Here is a 23,504-nt window from a genome sequence, read left to right on the forward strand (position 1 = left end):
CTAACGCAGCATGGGAAACAAAAGGCATGTTATATATATATATATATATATATATATATATATATATATATATATATATATATATATATATTAAATATAGAGAGGAAAGAAACATACTCCGGACAAAACCCTATGGACAACTAGATCTTTGCTAGGAGAAGCAGACACATACAGTCATTAGCATATTCAAATTGTTTTATAAAAGGTCATCAATTCTTTTGTTTTTTTAGGAATTTTCTAAACCACTGTGCGTATGTACAATACTAAACTGGCAGATAACCTAACCCGATATAACCCACCACTTGCTTACCTTCATTTTGTCTTTCTTCTCAGTATGGGCAGCTAGAAGGTTGTTGGTTGACGAGATGTCATTTGGCAGCTCTGTTTCAGCCAACTCTGTCCCGAAGGATTGTAACGTTTGTGCAGTTTGCTTGACCATGACGGCAAAGTTTTCTATAGCCTACAGAAACAACGTTTTTTTTTCTAGGAATGAGTTACAAATGGCAGATGCCCCACAAATGTATTATTTAAACAATAGTATAACTTCTTTCATCTGGTTTGGCAGGTTGGGTTAAAAAAGTGAAATATGTATTCATTGTACACAAAGGCAATTTAAATTTGCCTAGTGAAGTGATTTTTCTTTGAATAAGTGAAGTGAGAAAGAAGCCAAATGCAATTCTCTGATGGAGTCAGGACACCACTCCCAACTGCACATGCTAGGGATCCAGATGACGGAGGTCCATGGAGAACGCTACATTATCTTGACAAAGCAGCCCTAATGAAAGGCACTTAAACAGAGGAACCGGCAGTAATCACAGCACAGCTCACTCACCGTGCGATGTAAAAGCCAGCTTGCGTGGCAATAATCCAACGTGCCACCAAGCTCTGGAGTCAGCTGTGTCTTGTCAATATAGTTATGCAATTCTGTTGCTGAATTCAGCATAATGATCTGGGAAGACAGAAACACAACATTTAGAAGGAAAACATTAAAGGCATCCCTGTGAGTTTGAAGAAGTAAAGAAAAATTTCACCAGTACTCACCGGTACTTTCATTTTAAATTCATCTTTGTTGAATTTGAATGCGATTTCTGAGAAAGCACGCTGAAAAATTCCTGATGGACGCAGGACGATGACAAGCTGCAAGTTCCCTGGGAAAGATGCCTGCAAGTGTCAGATGTATTAGGTGACTGAATATAAAAGCTGAGTGCAATAAGAGTAAAATTTAAAAACAAAAAATTAATTTTACGACAGCTCTGCCAAGGAATTGGGCATCAATGGTCAAATAAGAAGTTTCTAAAAATATCGTATGCTGCCCAAAGCCCTAGTGGCTATATGTGGAACTGCAAATATTTTTAAAGGTATATTGGGTGATTCAATTATATTGTACATCAGACGGGACAATAATATGGTTACATGTAACCACAGTTTCCAAACAGTAGAAGAAATTGGGTTACAACAATATGCACCCATATTCCCTTTGGATAAAAAAAAAAAATTGAACCCAGCCAGGAAGCCTGGATTAAGCAAATTAGCTCAACAGCTCGGGTTAGCATTATTCAACATTACGCCTACGAAGAATATATACACGTGTGCACGCACGCACACACACTGTGCGGGTAAGGATATGCATACGAGCGTGTAAGCATTTGTGTGTTTTACAAACACTGTAGACTTTTATTGCCAATAAGACAGTATTAAGATAAACCAATTATTTGGGTCCATTCGGTTTATAATTCGATAATAGTGGCCAATATTTGCAAGTAAGGCCCAAATCTAGTTTTTAACGACCTTAAGAGACTGTTTACTTTTAACATTTTGAACCAGGGATCCGGTTCTTAAGGTTTTGGCGTGAAATCATTTTTATTTTTGACAGTCAAAAAATCTACAGAAAGAAAAAGAAAAAAAAAAATGAAATAGGACAATGCTCATTGGGTTCACAAGAATTTGAGCATATCCATTTTACCAACGCACACTAAAATCTATAATATTAGCACGTGTGATTACGGAAATGAAATGGTTGCGATATGGGTATGAAATGTTTGTGATGTGGGAACACCTTTCAGATAAGCAGGGCATGATAACTGCCAACGTTATCATGTACAGAAAATACCAAAAAAATGAAGAAACTTGGGGTTTACCGCAATCCTCAGGATAGAAGCTTTCACTGAAGTCCATTTGTCCAGTCTTCGGTCGATCACAAGGATGAAACCGATTCCCGCATCTTGTAAGCTAGGAGGGGAGAGAAATGGAAGCTGCTGTTATTGCACGTGTACGCTGATCCTGCTCACTGCGGTGTGAACCATTAACCCTTCCCTGACTGAGCACACTATTCAAATTAAAACACCAGCAATACGGCATGGAACAGTTGACTATGACCATGTAGCATCCACACAGCTAGTTTTAAGAAACCCATACCTCGACAATTGCCTTATACCTTCGTTCAGTCTGCTGCAAGCTGCATGCCCTTGAATTTTCTCCCCATCATAATCAATCCTGCAGAAGGCTTTAAAGCGCGGTCACATCTTATCGACAAAAGACAACGCTGCATATCCATTCACAGATCATAAGCGTTCAGCCTTTAGAATTCAGCAGCACGAAGGTCCATAATGCTTGCATGGAAGATACATGGTAAGGTTCCACCTTTGCAGTGCCAGCATGACAACATGGCTGTTTACAGGTAAAATGCTTGTTTCCAATGGAGAGCACCTCCTTCTCCCAGAGAAAATTGGTTATTCTTATTTTAGCTGCCTCTGCTATACGCACTGAATACCAGCAAACAGGTCTGCTCCCATTCAGTGTTTTTACAAGGCAGCAAAATGTGCATTGCCAGCGTTTGTCTGGGGGTGGGGGCCAATCGTAGCTGCTTGCGATCAGAGACTGACCGGAATAGCTAATGACAAGCACATAATATGTCAGATTTGCGTTGTGCCTCCTGCAACAGTGATTCCTTAACTAAACTTAATCCGACGGGTTTTTAGAAAGCACTCCTGTATGATATTAAATGAAGAGCAGCCAGTATAACCCTCCTTGTTATGGAGGCATCACGGACTGCAGGGGTTAACCGTTTCAGCCTGCAATGCAAGATCACGGTATTGCACACCAATGCTTGGATCACAGCACAGAAAAGGTTAAACCAATGTACCCCTGCTGTGCGTACATGCTGCATACACATAAGCATTTCTGTATTGCTGGCTGTACAATCAGCTCCTGTACCATGGGCTGCTTTTACAGAATACATGCGTATTGGCATTTTGGAACATGGTTTTATGCCTAGGCTATTGATCTGTTACACACTTCCTGAAGAATGCAATAGATTTCGCACGGTATAGATCAGGCAAGTAAGAAATACAAATGATTAAACAATTAAGTATTCTAGTTTTTTTCAACGATTTACATAATCACATGGAACGTAAAATTCCCTATAGGTTGATACGTCTTTTAGATATGTTAGAAGAAAAACTGAGCAAGAACATTTTTATTCCAGAATTTAGTTATTATTTAATCTTACACCATGCAAGCCAGTGACACATCAGTGCCATTTAACCTCATGCAGACAAGAATTGGATTTACAAAACACATTTCCTGGATATTTCTAAATTTAATTGGTTAATACCTGTGATATCACAATTTCCCATCCCTGCATGTTAGCAGGCATCAGATCACCCCCCGCCCCCTTGCTGACAAGCTTAGTCTCACGATAGATCTGTTGGGGCCATGATGGCATTTTATTTTTTAAGAGAAGCTGCCAATTGGCCAATTACCAGTATTCTCGCTTCTCCAGACAGAGTGTGTTTAAGCGTAAATGTGAGGAATTCGTCTTTAATGGATAATAAACAGCCCCAGTACACTGCAGAAACAGATTTCTAGTGAACACACAAGACTTCTGCCAGGAAGGCAGAGGGAAGTCTCACGATCAGGAGCCCTACTACACAACAGAAACATTTTTAGGGATTGATTTTAGTGGAGGCACAAAAACAGTAAAATGTTGACCTAAGTTATTATATCTGGACAAATAACAAAAATATGACTTTGGTGGGCGAAAGTTATTCCTCAGGATTGATTCATGCATATGCTGTTAAATGATAACATTCTTTAACAGTAAAAAGTGTTAGAATAAGACACCCCCCCCCCAAAAAAAAGGACAATAACCAAAAAACAACCCACAATATATATTCAATATAGGTCAGTATTATCAGGATATAGCCTTGGTAGATGACAAAGCCATTGGGGATACCGACATTATGTAGCCCAGAGGAGTCAAATCAAAGTCAAGGGTCTGTGAATGCACCACAGCTTTGCATAGCAGATGTAAACATACTAGACATTTCTACTTCTACCAAAGTCACCCAGGAGAAATGAGGCGTGCTTGAGAGCCACGAAGACAGACATTGCAATGGTGGTATATATGGCAGAAAAGGTCTCGAATAAAGAGCTGCCGTAATAGTTGTGCAATGCCTGTGTTGTTGGCCTACTACATGGAAGCTCACTGTGTACGTAGACTTTTGTTGGTACAGATGATGTAAACACTTAGGGTGTGTAAACTGACTCAAGCACCTTGCACATTATCCGTGACTTGCAGTTTTTCTAGAGGAGTGTCACACCTTTTGCAATCTCTCCTAAAAGAATAATGCAACAGCAAGGCGTGAGGCATCCAGGCTTAAGGTTAGCTGGTACACTGGCCTCAAAGATTGCAGGCTCCCTTCATGGTCATTTAAACCATTAATCGTTTTATTGCATCCCTGTTCCTAGATGGACCCAGTCAGTATAATATCTCCAGTGCCAGTATGCTCCCCAGGTCTTTACCTATGACATCGGACACAAAAGGCATCTGCAACCAACCCATACGCTTTGTGACCCAAAGGCATCATACAGGCGTATACAACAGACATTAATTTGTGGCCAAGACCAAGACTTCTTGGATTAGAATTCATATGACAAAGATTACACGCAGCTCTCATGAAACCATGAAATCTGTATACATAACATGCAGCACTTTAAGCATGTTGAGTCTCTGCTTTCAGACCACAAAGCATTTCCAACAAGGGAAAGCCCCACTGTCAAATAAATCACAGCCAAGGAGCAAGTTTTAGTCTAAAGCTCAAATCCCTGTGAATGTAATTGTAATGCAGTCTTGGCAGAACCACAACTTGGACAAAGACTTAATCTTTGCTCCATACTTGCCAGTGTTTGGGGAAACGTTTCTGACTTGGCGAGTCTGGGAGTTTCTAATGCCAATAAGTATGATTTCATTGGTCATTTGATGACAATTTGTTAGAAGATGATTCTGATGAATACAGATAGATATATATAGGATAAAGCTCCTTGCAAAACTATTGGGTCGCTTATCTGTTTTCTCTGGTGGTTAAAATTTTACTTCAATCACCATAAACGAAATTGCATTCGTTTGCAATCTATTGTGAATTCATATTTTGCTTTATTGATTTATGTTTTAAACAGGGATACATTATATCTGCACTCAAGCCCTGTTTTCTAGCTAAGACATGAAAATAGGCACATTTAAAAACAAATGACTAGCTATCAAGTGTTAATTAAGGAAGATGAGGTATATAAAGCCTCTTACTTATGATAAATATATGGTTTGAAAAGCCAACCATTTTTCCTTGGTTTAGTGGCACTGTATGAAAAAGTCAGGATTCCCATCTCATTGGGTGCCTTGGCGTAGGAGATGAGTTTATGTGCTTTGGCCAAAATACAGCACTAAATATGCAGATGTTTATGGAAAGTATACATTTCTAGTCTGGATCGGAACACTGGCGATTCTTTGTAGATTTATACCGGGCTACTCAGGTTTGTTGAATGTCCCTTGTGAAATGAAATTTACTGAAAGGGACTATCAATGGAATTATAGAAGCACTCTGACTGGGCCACGCTAGGACATTCACTTTTCTTTTTGTTCTTGAGCCACCACAATTATCGCTTTGGCCTTGTGCTTTGGATCATTGCCTGCCAAAACGATCAAAATCAATTTAGCTTTCAAGCTTCAGTTTTTTTACTGAATCACTTTTTTTTGTAGTATTATTTGCATTCATTTTGCTTAATGCATTCTCCTTTAAAATTCTAACAATTGTCCAGGGCCTTCTGATAAGCACCACCACAGCATGATGCAGCCACCACCATAATTCATTGTATGGATGAAATGTTTTGAGGCATGGGCTGTGTTAGGTTTAACGTTTACCAAAAAAAGCAGCTGGGGCCATCTCTGAATTTTTGGAAAACACCAGACCAACTGTCAATAGTACTTTTTAAGCAAAGGCTGGTGATATGCATCAGTGTGGTTGGGGGACCATTATCCCGTAGCTACTTTCAAGCGATTTCTAGCTTCTCTTACAAGTCTCCTTCTCATACCTTCCAAGTGTCCCAGTTTTTACATTGCAGTGATGATTTTTGGGCACTGTCCTGCTTAGCTTCCCTAGGGTCCTGCTTTGAGGGTAGTGGGGATCATGGGCTTGATGGGGAGACTGGTCCAGGGAGCTGTAAAGTCAAAGAAGATCTGCTGTGTTGCAACACAGGCCACGATTGCAGCTCCCACATGGCTACTTTACAGGTATGGTGAGTTAGGAAAGCATGGTGGAGTGGCAGCCTGATTCTGATTAAATAACGGATGCTCCCAAATGTGTAATAATAACACAGATTATATTACACTTTTGTTTACTCTTTTACTGTAATAAACAGTGTCTTAAAATAAGTCAGATGAAATAAAGAAAATACAACCTTCTTAGAAAACAAAATAAAACTTTTTTTTTTTTTTTTTAACCATGACAAGAATACAGTTTCTGAGGGTACTGTGAATAAGTAAACTGCTGAGGCATGAATTTCTGCTCTCAGCAAACATCCATCCTATGACAGATGAAGCGTTTCATTAGCCGAAAGGCTGAGCTGAACTGCTCTGTATCACATTAACCATGTAGAAATCCGGACTGGACACTGTACCTTGGTTTTCGTAGTTTAGATTTATTTCATAAAAGCCGTTATGAAAGCAAATACCAACACAAATCATTCTACTTCAATTTACGCATTATGTAGGAAAATCTGGTTACGACTGTCAGCTTAAAAAAGAAAAAAATACAAGTGTTAAAACCATTTTAACCAGACATATAGCCAGTAGCGCTGTGCATATGCTTGGCAGCTTCAAGTTTACTTATAAGGAACAAATCAACTCTGGCAGTGGTGTCCTGGTTTTATCCTGTTGATATTAACTAGAAGTGACAAGTGAGAAAGGATGCTAAAAACGCAGGCAACAAAATACGCTGCTGTGAAAAAGTATTTGCCCCATCATGATTTCTTCTACTTCTGCCTATTTGTTGCATTTACATGTTTCAGATCATCCAACTAATTTTAATATAAGATAAAGACAATGTGAGTAAACACAAAATGCAGCTTTTAAATCATTTATTAAAAGGTAAAACGTTAATGAAATCACCCATGTGAAAAAGTAATTTCCCCCTAAACCTAACAACCGGTTTTGCCACCGTTGATGACAACAATGGCAAACGTTTGCAACTGGCAATGAGTCTTTTACACCATTGTGGAGGAATTTCTGTCCAACTCTTCTAGGCAAAATTGTTTGAATTCAGCCACATTGAAGGGTCTTTTTAAGGTCATGCCAGAGCATCTCAAACAGATTCAAGTCAAGACTTTGTCTAGGCCACTCAAAACCTTAACTGTTTCTTTTCAGTCATTCAAAGGTGGACTTGCTTATGTGCTTTGGATCTTTGCCCTGCTGTATAACCCAACTGCGCTTGAGCGTTAGGTCACAAACTGATGGCCAAACATTCTCCTTTAGGATTTTCTGGTAGAGAGCAGGATTTGTAGTTCCATCAACTATAGCAAGTTGCCCAGGCCCTGAAGCAGCCCCAGACCATCATGCTACCACCACCACCTTGTTGTTATTGCACAATCCAGTGTTAGCTTTATGCTAGGATGTACCCATGCCTTCCAAAAACTTCTACTTTTGACTCATCAGTTCACAGAATATTATCCCAAAGGTCTTGTGGGTCCATCAAGATGTTTTTTATGGCAAATATGATATGAGCCTTTGTGTTGTTTCTGGTCAGTAGAGGTTTTTGGGTTGTATCCACTCTCCAATGGATGCCATTTTTGCACGGTCTCTTTCTTAATGAACCCTGACCTTAAACCGAGGCCCGCAAGTTTGAGCATTTGTGAGGTCGGACGAGAAGGCCTTGCTCACAATCTCCATTCCAGCTCATCCCGGAGGTTTTTGATGGGGTTGAGGTCAGGGCTCTGTGAGGGCCAGGCAAATTCTTCCACACCAAACTCATCCAACCATGTCATTTCGGACCTTGATTTGTGTACCCTAAGAAAGATGTTAATGCCTCACCATACCAAGACATTTTGGACAATACAATGCTTCCAACATTGTGGGAACAGGTTGGGGAGGGCCATTTTATATTCTAGCATTTTCTATTTTAGCATGACTTTGGGATGAACTGGAACAGAGATTGCGAACCAGGCCTTTTCGTCCAACATAAGTGCATGACCTCACAAATGGTCTACTTGATGTCAACCCTTACAAAAAAATTACTGCAGTTTTTTTACTGCAGTTTTTTTACTGCACATTTACTGCAGTTTTACTGCATTTGTACTTCACTGTACTGCAGTTGTACTGCAGTTATTTTTGTACGGAAGTACAAATGCAATAAAGCTGCAGTACATTGAAGTACAACTGTAGGTTTGCAATACAAAAAAAAAAAGTGCGGTAAATGTGCAGTAAAACTGCAGTACAGTGAAGTACAAATGCAGTAAAACTGCAGTAAATGTGCAGTAATACTGCAGTAAAAGTGCAGTATTGCAGTTTTTTCATGTCCAAAAAATAGCAGTATTACTTCAGAAAAACTGCAGTAATTTTTCGTAAGGGAATGAATGGGCAAAAAGTCCCACAGAAAAACTACAAAACATTGTGGAAAGCCTTCCCAGAAGAGTGGAAGCCATTATAGTCGCAAAGGGGAGGGGGCAACTACATATTAATGTCTATGTATTTAGAATGCAATGTCATAAAAGTCCCTGTTGGTATAAAGGTCAGGTGTCCCAATACTTTTGTCCATATAGTGTATGTGTATGTGTATGAAATAAAGTTCTGGTTTGCTAGGGTATTTTTTTACTCATTTAAGGGGTACAATCAAATGTTCCTCCTTCCTAAAGCGAGGCATGCCAAAGGTGAACGTACTTAAATTAAAAAAAACAAAAACGTAAATCACCACAATTTATAAGGTCCTTTTGTTTTAAAATATCTATTTAACCTAAATTCTGTTCACATTTCCATCTGCTGCTATATTTCCTCTAATCCATTCATGCAGGGTCAGGAACAACCTGATCAGACTTTGAAATAAAATGCATACAGTATGGAGTCCATATTGAACAGACAGTAATGCATTTTATTGAACGCATTCCGATTTTGTTACAAAATGAGACTTTTTTGAAACGCCAGCAAGGGAAATAGATTAAATGCAAATAAAGGATTCTGCTGAAACCCACATTATTACTGATATAATTTTTTTTTTTAAATACTAAAGAAAATACAATTGTGGGCCTACAAACTGTACTACAACGGTTATGTTATTGACAAAATATACACAAGAAATACTGTAAGTTCATAGTATAATCACTGATGTATTTATTGGGGGGGGGGCGCAATCTCTTACATTAACCCTTAACAGCAGTTAAGTTAAACTGACTGTGTGAATAAAATGATGATTTGAAGTTCTGGAGAATACTGCTCTCATGAACCATCCATCTATTTAATCAGCGTAAGAGAACATTGTGAAAATAGCGAGAACAGCTCTGTAGCGTTCATCGGATAGAAGAAACAAGGTAGGTCACTCATCATATGGCATTATGTCCTTGCTATTGCTTTCTCCTTCTTGTCACAGATAAATAAAACTTACTTTTTTGGCTTATCCAATCCATCCCTTTAAAATCTAACCACATAAAGTAAAATGACTTTCTGCTCATACAGCTAAGAACAGCTGTAGTTATCAAAGTTTTATATAATGTGCCAGCATTTAGAACCCAAGGAAACGGATCCCTCTACTGGCCTCTACAGTCTTAATCTTAAGGGCTAAGCACACCAGACATGACGTGGTCTCTGTACCTGGGGACACTAGTCAGGTATGTAAGCACATTCTGGAACTCTTTCTCCGGGATCTCGCTGAATGCTGGGTACTCCGGGAACGTGATGACGGGGCAGCCATTTTCTCCTCTTCCACCTAGGAGGAAAGCCAAACGCTTTAAAACTTTTGAAAGTTTCGATAGTTTAGATTGTTATACATTTAAGTAGACCTCCACCTTCAAATATGCCTGACTAGTGTCTAGAGTTTGTACATTTCCGCTATTAAATCGTGCCACTGTGGAATTGCATTGCATTCGTAACGGAAAAACATATGTTAGCAATAAGGGAATGACTAAAGGAATGGGTTGAGATAATGATCATGTTAAGTGTATTTTTGCACTGCTTTGTTGGATATATGTACGAAGAATGGATTAGTATCAATGTGTTGCCAGTAGAGGGCACCCATGGATTCCTTAAAAATAAAATGTACCCATGAACCCAAGTGTCAGCCATAGCAAGAGATGATTGGCTAACTGAAGCATGATCGAGTGCAAGCTTTCGAGACATTATGTCTGGGGTGCTTAGCCCAGATTATAGAGCCAAGTAGATGGATCCCATTCCCTTGGGTTCTAAATGCAGGCAGATTAAGTAAAGCTGTGTGTATTTGCCTCACCTTTTCTATAACCACAGCTGTTCTCATTTGCCAGAGAAGTGATTTTACGTAACGTGGTTAGATTTTAATGGATTTGGATACTTCAGTGAAAAAGGTGAATGATATGAAATGTAAAACTTGCAATCCATTATACTTCAGCTAGCCAACGAGGATATCGTGTTTACTAAATTTGCTCCAAAAAATAAATACATTTCAAAAAACGATAACCAAGTTGCTGCTTCTGTTACTTCCAGGTCATTCCGTGATAAAACAGCTGTGTAAAAGGAAAACTCTTGCGCTCCCGCTTTCTAGAGATGTTGGCTCAGGCCAACTGGGCTTCAGTTAAGTAACAAAATATGCATTAAACAAAAAACGTATCTTGTCCAAAGAAAACATTTCAAGTATGTTAAAGGGCTCACTTCCCGTAACTAAAATGTTGCAGTGAATACATACAAACCCCAACAGCTTTGAGGCATGGAACACGAGACATATGGGTCGCAATTATTAAACCAACAAGGCTTAAAACTATTTTTTTTTTGCCGTCTTACTTTCCAGCAGCTTTTTCTAAAAGCGACAGTCTAGTTGCCAACCAGCTGAACTGAAAATTGTACACGCTATGGTCACATTATGACATTTATGAAATGGTTTCGCCATCCAGGTGGTAACAGCTGTATGCCAGGTCGGTATATGTTGAATATAATATAATGAATATTTATATTTCAATATTGGTAATGTGAAATACTTTCCTAAACCACAAGGTTTAAGTTTAAAAATAAAGTCATACACTTGTACACGCATAACTTGTACACGCATAGAGAAGAGCCTTCGGTGAGGCGGTAGAGGGTAATACAGTGAGGGAATTGAAACATGAATGTGATAAATATGCAAATGGCATAAAGTTATCCTGAAACAAATGACAAATTAAGGTCAGAGTCTTTATTTCAGGAAAAAGGGCATACCAGATGGGTCGAATGGTTCTTGGCTCCCTTCAAAGTCTATGTTTTTATGCTCCTATATTCAAGGACATGGTTAATCTTAAACTGCGCAACTCACCTCCTGGTTAAAATGGAAGCCCCTACATTAATCATTAAAATGAGCTTTGTTTTTATCTAAAAAAGCGCTGGACCATTTAAAAAAACTGCCAGAATGATTTTGTGCTCCACTGATTAACGCAACGTTGGTTTTTCAGATAACGTCTATATGAAATGTTCAAAAGGATCGCTAAGTGCAGCTCCTTTTAGCCTAGCAGTAGGGTTCCAATGGCATGGATGGGTTGCTGCAGGGTTTAATCCCATGACCGCGTCCCACAGATTGTGGTCCTGAATCCCGCTGTCCCACAGAGCTCAGCAGGATAAAGTAGCAAAATCGGGACTGTCCCTCACAAAAGGGAGGATATTGGGGCACTTTTTTTTTTTTTTAAGTAACATTTTTAAGACTGCAAGCAGCAAAAAATTATTAGAAGTCATCCTGTTGATGCCATCATGGCTTGTCTTCATAAACACATCAGATGTTCTTGTGAAAGATTCACCTGCGTACAAGTCCCAATCACAGATGTATACTTCTCCCATAATTTTAATATGGAGAAAATAAATCTCTAAACATTTCAGGACAATAGTGTAATTGCAATATTGTGATCATTTTTCAGGGAGAGGGTGTTCTATCTTTCTGTTTGCTGGGAATAATAATGCTGTGGAAGAAATACAAGCAGCGATAGACTACACAACATGACCCCACCTTCTTCTCTACCTCAACAGGATCCAGTGAGAAAAGTAAAGGCGGGTAACGCTTGGTCGCACACTGACAAATATCCTGTATATGTCATTATAGACACGTGTACTTAACCCTGCTGGTCCTATACCGAGTACAAGGTGTATGAGGTTATTTTACTACCTCGTGGTGATGAAATTAAGAACTTGTTTAGGGCTTCTAAAAAAGTATTGTATGAGAAAGTGGCTTTCCAAAAAAAGAACTCATCACACTCACCAGACAAGAAGGCAAACTGTTTTCTCAGCTGATCCTCAATATCTGCAGCACAGACGGGAAAGGTGTCCTGATGCATGATATCATCTGAAATAAAGCACAAAGAAAGCATTAATACATTCTTAAAACAGCCATTGACACTATAGTAATCTTTTGTAACATTAACTAAAGCGCCATTAATTCTTATAATCTTAAAAAAAAAAACACTGCCTGGTGCTTTTATACAAGACCACAAGATCAGATGTACCACTTTTTTTTTGTTTGACCCCCAAAAATGAAAAGTCATAGTATTATAACCGACCACAAGGAATATTGTGTTAAAGGTTCACTCCCACTTAGTCTATTGAATATGACATTACAAACATGCTTCTGGTACAAATCCAGGCACAGTTCTTCAGAAACCAAAACGGCTTATTAAAGGTTTTTTCGGTTAGCTTTATGTGATTAAGCCTTCAGAGAAAAGAATAAACTTGCAGATTTAGTCTTGATCTGCTTCACATGTTAAAGAGCATGCTTATTGTTTTAAGTGGAACAACATCTTTAAAAGCAATTAGGGTAGATAAACGGAACAGCCTCCCAACAGAAGTGGAAGATGTTATTACAGTAAGGGAATTCAGGAACAGGCAGTGTGGCTATCCTGAAACTAAGCCAAGAGCAAGGACTGATTAAAGAGTCTTTACAGCTGGAGATTCGATGGGTCGAATGTTTCTTATTTTTTTCGGTGCGATTCTACCACAGATTTGCGTTCAGAATATTAAAAATGCGCAGTTCCTCCAACTGCACAAAATGTTCTATTTACCTACGTTTAAAGCCGGTGTCTCATAAGCACACAGTTTTGTCTGTTTATTGAGATAGCAATCTCCTGTTTTTCATAAGTACAATCTGTAAAAATGCCACTTCCTTTGCAGCGATGAAAATGTTTGATCCACTCGGGAGGGGGAAACGCAGCAACGAGAAATGAATCACAATGTCTTTTGTGACAGCGCTGTCAGAAATGCGGTTTGAAGTCAAGGACGTTGTGCGATTAAGATCTTAAAACACACAATCTCAAGCTGAGCTTAAGGAAAACTACCTGAACTATATCCCTACTCAGGAGCTACGGCGAGGTTGTTTCAGCATTACAGCACTGGCAGTGCCATGTTATTCTCCCCCTTAAGCGTTAAAAAGTGCATTTATTCAACTTTATTCCCGCAAACTTTCTTTAGTAGACCTGTCCGTCATCATTGTAGGCAGACTTCCTTCTGCGAGACATTCTATGACCAATATGGCAGTATGATCAGGATTTAGTGTGTTGGTCTAGTAGACTGGCTTTTGTTAATATAGCTGTCTAAAACCGGCGTGGGAAAACTAGTACTTTTAAATAAAAACACCTACTTTTTAAATAAGTTTGATGCCACCTTTAGACAATTAACAGATAAAGACCACTTAGACATTGCATCTAACATAACCACGGTCTGTTGCATGCCATCTAATGTGTCATGAAAGAATGATCATGCTGCCCAACCATCAGAGTGCCACTATGTAGGTGATGCGTAACTGGCATCCAGAGGGTTAAGCGCAAAAACTATTTTACACACGAGGATAAGAGTGCTTTCAATATTTTCGATCCACCCCCATATAAATTTTCTTCTTATTTACAGCTCCCAAGCAAGCTATGTATTGTTTTCATCAGGACATGTAAGGCTTACCCTCATTCCCATTCCCATACTACTACCAGGGGAGGGCTGGCACCTGCTGGCTGGCCCAGGATGCAGGTAAAGCTTTTTGGCTCCTACACATACAAGCATATGCTAAAAACCACTTCAGCTAACACACATACACATATACATGCATGTTAATGCACACGCACTTGCGCTAAACACAGACCACTCATTCTAACACATACACAGTCATGCTCACACACAATCAACATCCATACTCCCTCTCTTGTCTCTCTTACTCTCACCCTCCTTGCCTGCCTCCTTCTTTGCTTACGGAAAAAATAAAACTGCTTTTTTTACACACCCTTTGCAATGTTGCTTAAAAAAGCATAAAAAAAGAAATAAAAAACCAAAGAGGAAAAGTTTTTTTACAAAAAGTTTCAGCTCCAGCACTAATGTAAATATCCTGATCCGTATTTACTCTCCTGCAGTACATTATACTAGTAATCTTCTTAAAGTTGTATACGTGTTCAATTGTTTACATTTTCACAGGGATTTATATTTTCAGCCACATAATCTTTACTTTCCCAACTTGACGTTGCTCAAAAAGCGGCTACGATGGCTATATGTGCACACGTGTCATATAATATAATATAATATATATATATATATATATACTCTGTACGGTTTCTGAACACAATGCCACACGATGGAGATTTATAACGACATCCCATATACAATGTTGTGGCTTGTGTTGTGTCAGTACTTATCTTGTAAGTTACATAATGCAACCCCCGCTGCTATTGCATGTTAAGAAATCCGCTGCAGGACACTAAGGAATGATGGAAACCCGTGAGAACATTTTAGACAACCCCGGTAATCCGTGGCCGGGGTAATCACACTGTGCATTTAAGCATAACCAACGTTTCTTTTTTGCTACAGAAAAATACATTTAGTATAAACATTGTAGAAAGGGTAATTTCTAGATAAACGTATCAAATAAACAAAAAGTACAACATGCATGAAGAGAAATAGGCGTGGACAGAAAAGCACTGTGGCAGATGTATAGTGGCCTAGAGTGAGAGATCCAGGAAGTTCGTAGGATATAGATGATGGTGGAAGTAAGAGGTAGGGCCCCCTTCCATGTGTCAGAGAAAATGCCCCACTGCAACGAAACAAGGCGCCCACTTCTCCAGCGCCACGAACATGGCCATGACATGTGTGAGCCTATGCAAGAGCACCAAGGCTCTGCTTCCCGCACTAATGCCTGGTGTTAGATCGCAGGGTTAGGAGTGCCTACAGTACTGCATGCTTTTTCATCACATAGGTTTTGCAGTAACTGTTCTTAGCTATAAAATAGCAAAGTATTTTATTATGTATTGTTTTATATAGCGCCATCATATTCTGTAGCGCTGTACAATGGGTAGACAGGATATTACAAGTAGTATATCTAACATAATTTGACTTACAGGTGGGGAGGGCCCTGCTCAAACAAGTTTACAATCTAGAGGGAAATAGGGTGTATTACACAATAGGTAAAAGGTAAAAGTGCCATTGTTAGGGATGGACCAGGCACACCAATGAAAGGTTGTAACATGTAAGGTTGTAAGCATCCTTAGAAGCGGGTCTTTAGGGATTTTTGGAAGGACCGAAGGCAGGGGGAAAGGCCGATAAGCCAGGGGACAGCATTTCAAAAGATGGGGCAACCCTTGAGAAATCTTTCAAGCGTGCATGAGAGCTAGAAATCAGAGGAGAGGACAGAAGGAGATCATTGGGTGAGCGGAGAGACAGGTTATGAGATGAGTGAGGAGATGTAAGTAAAAGGAACCGCTATGAAGAGCTTTAAAAAAGTAAGACAGGATTTTGAAATGAATCCTTTACTACATGCACTAAAGGGATTATATAATTTGTTACATTTAAATACAGTATTTTAGAAGTTTGTATCCCAGGTATGCATGTTTTGGGTTTTTTTCATTAACAAGTAAGGCATATTAATGCATATTAAGTACTTCAATATGCATTCTTCTTCTTCAAGTCAGACCGCTACAGCACCTTGACTCCAACTGCCATTGTTCCTATCCAGACCTTGGAATATTGCTTGCATTACATGGAATTGTGTTCAAAACAAATTATGTTTGAATCAATCATAACCAGAAATGCTTTGTCCCATAAAAGGTGTAGTGCCATATAAACAACCTATAAACAACATATAAACAAAAGTACTCTTAAAACATATGTAAATGATGACAGTCCGAGCTAGTGACCACTCAATAACTATGCCGCTCAATGTCTTGTATACACACTTAAATAGAAAGCTAGGAACACAATTAACACTTAAATATGCCCAATGTAATTCATATTTTACCGGTTAGATAGCTATTAAATGATTGGTGCTAGTTAAATGGCTTGTGTGTCATAATACCACATTAAAGTAACACTAGTGAATACGGTTATTTATTTACAATGGAACACAACACATTTTATGCTTATTTTCCCCATTTCAAATTCATCAGAACCCCCTTTTGTATTTGGACCGTGCCTCCATCCCTTAGCACTCTGATTTATAAGTGATGCATTCAGCTGAATGCATCTCCTGCTTACCAGTGCTCATGCGCAGTATACTCCACTGCCAGCTAGCTCCTGTTCATCCACCCAGCACATAAGCAGAAAGTCCCCCTATTGATTTCAACGACAGTAAAACTCAAACAATGGCAGTCTAAGGCAATTATTTTTTCTTTAGAATGCATGTTTAAGTACATACTAAATACGTTAATATCCTTTCATGGTTGGCGGGACAATATGGGATGTTATAAAATATTGATTATGCTATACCTAAAGGAAATGGATTCCAATATTGCACAAGGTAAGGAAACAAAGTCCTGAGACATTTATGCTCACATATGTGTAAATACTGCACAGGTGTGACCAGCCTCTATAAAATTCTAAATCTGAGAGTCTCAAGAAACCGAAAAATAAAAAATAAGAAAAGAGTCCTCCAAGATTTCTGCATAGGCTTTCTCTGAAGGCCTGTCTGCCGACGGCCGGTGTTCCAAATCTTGTTGACATCTGAGCACGTGCCAAACTCAGTACTGCAAATGTACCAATGAGGCATAGCCAGGAGTATTCTCTGGGATTAACATGATTTAAGGTGCCTTCACAATGTATCTAGAGTCTCATATGAAGTCACACAGTGCTAAGTATACTACTACACTAACGTGTGTACAGTGGCTCCATTAAGTATACCGGTAAAAAGTTTTAAAGTTAAAGTTCCAAAGAAAAAAAAAAAAAAACCTTGCTCTGACGCATTTTAAAAAGAAGAAAAACAATAGTCCAAAACAATGCAAATATATTAGTTTGCATTACATCTGATAAAGAAATAAATTTAGCTACAATATTTACATACTGTAAAAGGAACACCCAAATGATCTGTGTCATAAGGTGTGTCACAATATTTATAGAAGCAGACAACACAATAAAGAGTAACTCAGCTACAGCAAACTACATAACAAAAGACCATTTCATTTCCTAACACACATGAATAGCCTCGTAAAGGAAGAATTGACTACCGCAGGCAGCAGATGTATACTGAACATATAGGAGAAGCCGTTTACAGAGGGCTGGCTCCAGCCATACATTGATACAGTTTAGTAGCAGACATGCACAATGCTACACGTTTCAACCATCTAACAGTCATGTTCCTGCTAAGCAACTGATCCCCCAAATTTAATCCTTATCCCTCCTGCGTGGGTAGGATCTTCCAGAAGATACAGTACCTATGCTTTTAATCAAACAACAGCACAAGACAATTCCAAAAGGATTGTACAGCGCTATGAAATATGATAGTGCTATAGAAACAATAATAATAAAAAGGAGCATCAAAGAATGATGGTTTTTAGACAGGGAACCAAGTAAACAAAGAGGAAACAAACAACAGAAGTGACCACCTAAATTCAATTTTTTTTTCTTCTTCAAAATTTGCTTCTGAAGGCATGTGACTACTAAGGCAACAGAAGGGATGAATGAAACTATTAAACCTACTTTTGTTAAATGAAGGTCTTTAAAGCAGCCAACAACCTACTCCACATATCAGGCTTTAGATCATGGTGGTAGAAGACAACTTTAATGTACCTCAAACTACCCAATTTTGCCTGCATATAGAAGTACCTACTTGCATATGGAGATTTACCACTGGCAAGTATGTGTCTGCCGAAGTATGCGGCTACAAGATGCTGAGGCAAATGTCGCTTTGGATTCAGGACAATACAAGTACAACGCAAGGGAGGGTTGCCAGGTTTCAGCCCTGGGACAAGTCCAGCCAAGTGGTCTTGTAACAAAACAGGCCAAGACACATCTGTCTGACAACATGGTTAAGGTGCACCAGGCAGTCATGTCTTGAACACATTTACAGAAAGTGAACACATAGAAAGCTAAAAAAATTAGTAAAGAACCCTTAAGTCCTTGTTACTGTAGACACCTTGGAGGATACATGCAGGATTGCAAGCAGAACACAACAAGCTTCAAGAAGTGTCCCAGAATGTTTAAATCAGTGCAGCCCAAGGGGCAATTGTTCCCTTGACAATCCTCCCCTTGTGCAAAGCCAGAATTGAACCAGTGATTTAGTGTTTTAGCCCCTAAACCATCAGATGCCAGTTGGCAGATTAACAGACATCTAGTCATGTCATGGTTCTCAAAAACATACCTTGTGGCTTTGTGCATCATAGGATTTTGACCTACCATTAAGCATTTTACATTTTTGGTAAATACCTGTAGGAGCTCAATTTGCATTTCAATAAGTAGAAAGTCTTTTACATATACCATGGACATCTTGTTCATCTAATGTAGCAGTGCTGTACTTTAATTCTAAATCATCATTATCATACTTGATTGAGACCATTCAAAGCTTTTGTTGTAATTTGAAGAGAAAAATGTGTCCAGGTGAGTCATGTCGCTATACTCCCACAAACGCGGAGTAGGTCAAACTGAATACTCTCAATCTACATAACACCCCAAACTCCTGAAATGGCCCAATTTTAATGGCAGGAGATGGTGAGCAACATCTTCAAGAATACATGCCATGTTGAATTCAGATAAAAACACCCACGGCATACAAACACCCACATAAAGCACAAATTGTTAACAGACCCATGCTGTGCTTCTATCAGCCATCTGCTTAATGCGGTAGAAGATTTGTTCATATTAAATTTTATTACACCGCAATTCAACCCTTCACTTCGTCAACATTTACACAGATAGCTTCCTTGCACATGGCATCACTTGTTGTGGATGTCACATGCATGCAGATTACTTGTTTACTGCATGTTTCGATGCAGCCAACTTGTAAGAAAAAACTATTTATGAGGTTCTATTGTATTACATCACTGATATACACATTTACAATAAAAATTATAAACAGTTCATTGTTTAAGATATTAACTCCGTCATCTTAGCCCCAAATCGGCAGAAGTTCAAACTCAATTTTTTAAAGGCTTCACAGTAATTAAACCTATGATATCAGAGGGTAATTAATGACATCATAGTTAACCAATATTTCAACACAAGAAAGTACCAGAGCTTAAAGAGATATTTACTTGAGGGCGTGGAGCTTAAAAAAAAAACTACACGCGGTAAGCAGGTTATCTTAATTGGAAACATAACTTTGGTCTTCAAAACCAAACTGTCACAATGGGAATTAAAATAGTCACAATGTTTTTACGTTTGCATCACAGGAAATTATAAAACGTATCCTTATCAGTTTCGCACATATAAAAGCTCCCAGTGCTATCAATTTACGGTGTAGCCAAACACCAATATGAAAACTACAGAGACCTCCCAAAAGATGTAAAAACACATTAAATGCGTCAGATTTCATATGAGGAAGCAGATCCTTGACAACATACAATACAGCAATTGTAAGAGTGGGGAACTTTTCTTTGTGTGTATTGTTAGCCTTTGCAGCTAGGGAGGGCGGCTTTACCAAAATATTGTGCGACTTTGTGACCTGCCGATGGCTATTAATTAACTAAGTAAATAATAGATTTCTCAGAATGTACTCTTTTACGCGCATTTATAAACACACCATCTGGTGCTTCCGTACACTTTGTTTCACAGTATTCTATACCCCCAAAAGTAACACTCACACTGCCATCACCGTACAGTAGCATTTAACCCCTTAATCTGCTTTTACAAATTATTTCTGAAGCAATTAAATATTAATAAGGTTCAGGTTCCTCTGATCCACTAGATTACAGGGACAGCTAGTTGAGCTTGCCCAGTTGGTCAAATTGTAGCCCAAAACACACATCCTTCAGGCAAACTGCATATAAAGATATCTTCAAAAGATTCTTTTGTCTCCAGACACAGATATGTTTATAGAAAGTGAGAAATTCAACAGTACATGTGTGGGCAAGTCCTGTAACATCATTATTGAAACAATGCGCTTGGCCAGAAGAGAACGTGAAAACGGCGCTTGCATGAAAATAGATTCCAATACTATTACAATGTATCCAAACTATTACAATTTACTTCTATTCTTGGAACGCACAAAGTTTTCTAAACGTATAAAAAGAATTCCTGACAACTGCTAAAACATCAGTGTAACATATGTTACCTTACCTAATTAAATGCTCTAATGTTTGGGGTGGGGAGGGAAACCTCATGATCCCTGATCTTGAAGCAGGGATCAGACCTTTTTTTTTTTTACCAGCATGCTAGGCAGCTGATCTCAACATGCTGGAAATATAACCCTGTTCCCCAGTTGGTTACCATGGTAGCAAAGAATCATATTAGGCTTTCCCCCCCCCTTTCTTAATAGAGAAACTGTTGATCCGTCCATGACCGATCTGCAGCTTTCTGTGCTTTTCAGAGGAAGCCAGCGCCTAAACAGTAATCACATGGCTTTCTTCTTTAACAAAAATCTTGCACACGCTTCTAAATATGCAAGAAGTCCACCTGGAGGTGGTAAGATAGCTGCCATTTGGCTCACCCATCCCCTCTGCGCTACAGAAACAATTTCTCTAACATAAGTTCCCCCACTTATGATGTATGTAGTTAACACTCTAGCCTTTTTGGACCAACAATGAGTTATGTATATAGCTGGCTGGGGGTTAAAGCCGGATAAGATTGAGGCCTTGTCATTAAGCCACTTTCTCTTCTTGAAGTGACCATCTACCTTAAGTGTCAGAACACTTTCTTTTGCTGTTTTCATCTCAATGATTTGTCATTTAGAAAAACAATCAGAGCTTATTCTCTTTGCCAGTTCATGCCTCCTGACGTCAATCAGGTAGCAGCACCAGGTACGTCACCATGCACAGCAACCGTAAGCACACATGGAGTCACTTCCAATGCATTCTTACCCGGCCGAGCTGCTATTACACTAGATATACAGGTGAACTCTTTGGCGCGTGTTTAGTTGGGGGTGAGCAGATTCACGGAGGATAAGAACACTTTCCTGTCCCATCATCTTAAGAAGCACATCGCATTACATGTTCAAGAGAATAAAAACTTCCCAAAGTGCCTACAGTCCACTACCATGACACACGCAAAAAGGAATTATCCTGCGTTGCTATTCAGGTATAGTGGCTTTCATAATAGGCAGTAAAGAAGCAAACGCTAATTAACCCTCTATAGCCTGCAGGAAATGTACACGCCCACAGCCTTTCATCAGCCCACAATCCTTGGCTATAGGCCACACAAGCCTTTATGGCCATAGACTATACCAATGTGCAATTCTGTACTCCTATCACCCTTGTTAAACAGGATTGGGCATTTATTCCAATCGTTTGCTAGAACAATAAGAAAGCCAATTTACAGATTTATACCATGATATTTATAGGTTATGCTGCATGCTCCTGGACCCTTACTTGCATTCTGTGCCACACCAATCCTATTCTGGAGACAGGTCTATGGGAGATAAACCTGTTTACATAGAAAAGTATAATTTATTATCCTGACACCACAAATCGTTACTTTACACATTAAGCAATAAATACGTAGGTGTATTGGTAATTACTATAATGTAGTTTGACAGGCGTTACAGCATGTAATAACATTCCATCCTTGTGTTCTCTCCATGTGCCTCAGGCATCCAAACACAACTCTAGCAGAGAAGGCACTATACGCAACAGCTGTGAGTTTGGCACTGGTTTACTGGTAGTGGTTTGCATGAAAAGTTTGTAAAAAATATTTTCCACGAGGCAAAACAACACAGGACATAATGTTTGGTTCAATACACAAGTTCAGTGATTAGATATATATAACTTGTATAGAAATGTATAATTTATATATATATATATATATATATATATATATATATATATATATATATATATATATATATATATATATATATATATATATATATATCTTATTTGTTAGTTGCAACTATGAATACTGCTATAATACCATATTTCCTTCCACGTCGTATGGTCACGTCATTTACTAAAAGTGCATCTGTCATTGAAAAGTGACACGGCGTCATCCAGGGGATAACATTTCAACTTTACAAGAAATGTTGGAGAAAAGCAAATCTCTAAGGCATAAAAAACTAAAGACATGGCAACAGCGCATTCTGGGATTGAGAGCAAATGCACGCAGCACCCTGACAGCCATATTGAAATTCCCCAGAAACAGTAGAATTTAACATACGGTATATAACACTAACAATATATATGTAGTCGCAAGAAATTTTATGTGCATCTTGCTACTCATACTTTTTTGATGGTCAACTCTGGGCATCTCACCTTGGCACAGAAACGAAAAATGTTTGGAAGATTAAAACATACTTGATTTTAAATTCTTATGCACGCATGTCATTTTTTTTTTTTTTTTTTTTTGCAAACTTAGTGGAGTTTGTTCACAGGAGTATAATTTTTCAGCCACTTGACTTCAATGCAGAATAGGAAGGTCCAACCCCAGTAAGTTGCAGAAAGAGATTTGCTGGCCCTGTATAATGTATAGTAAAATCGGCGATATTTCTTCAGCGTCTCCATACACGTAGATTATATATTATACAGGGCCAGATCAGCCCTTCGTGCTGGAGAACCTTGCTAGTGTTGGCCCTTTTGCAAACTAAACTCTCCATTTAGTGAATAATCACCACCTTCAGAATAAAATGTTGTGTGTAATTATACCAGAGAAAAATTAAACC

The 23,504-nt window shown here is 38.8% G+C and overlaps 1 protein-coding gene across 3 annotated transcripts in view; it reads right to left on the reverse strand.

Moving 5' to 3' along the window:
- MCF2L (MCF.2 cell line derived transforming sequence like) overlaps positions 1-23,504 on the reverse strand; it is an 84,755-nt gene that overhangs the window by 17,979 nt on the left and 43,272 nt on the right. For all 3 annotated transcript variants that reach the window (XM_053455242.1, XM_053455241.1, XM_053455243.1), the window contains exons 4-9: positions 12,723-12,806; positions 10,130-10,244; positions 2,139-2,229; positions 1,042-1,161; positions 833-949; positions 311-460 (exon numbers count right to left, since the gene is read on the reverse strand). In XM_053455242.1, the coding sequence (XP_053311217.1) occupies positions 311-460; positions 833-949; positions 1,042-1,161; positions 2,139-2,229; positions 10,130-10,244; positions 12,723-12,806 (677 nt within the window). The remainder of the gene's footprint in view (positions 1-310; positions 461-832; positions 950-1,041; positions 1,162-2,138; positions 2,230-10,129; positions 10,245-12,722; positions 12,807-23,504) is intronic.

Source organism: Spea bombifrons, chromosome 2 (assembly GCF_027358695.1).
Source record: "Spea bombifrons isolate aSpeBom1 chromosome 2, aSpeBom1.2.pri, whole genome shotgun sequence".
Lineage (NCBI taxonomy): Eukaryota > Metazoa > Chordata > Amphibia > Anura > Pelobatidae > Spea > Spea bombifrons.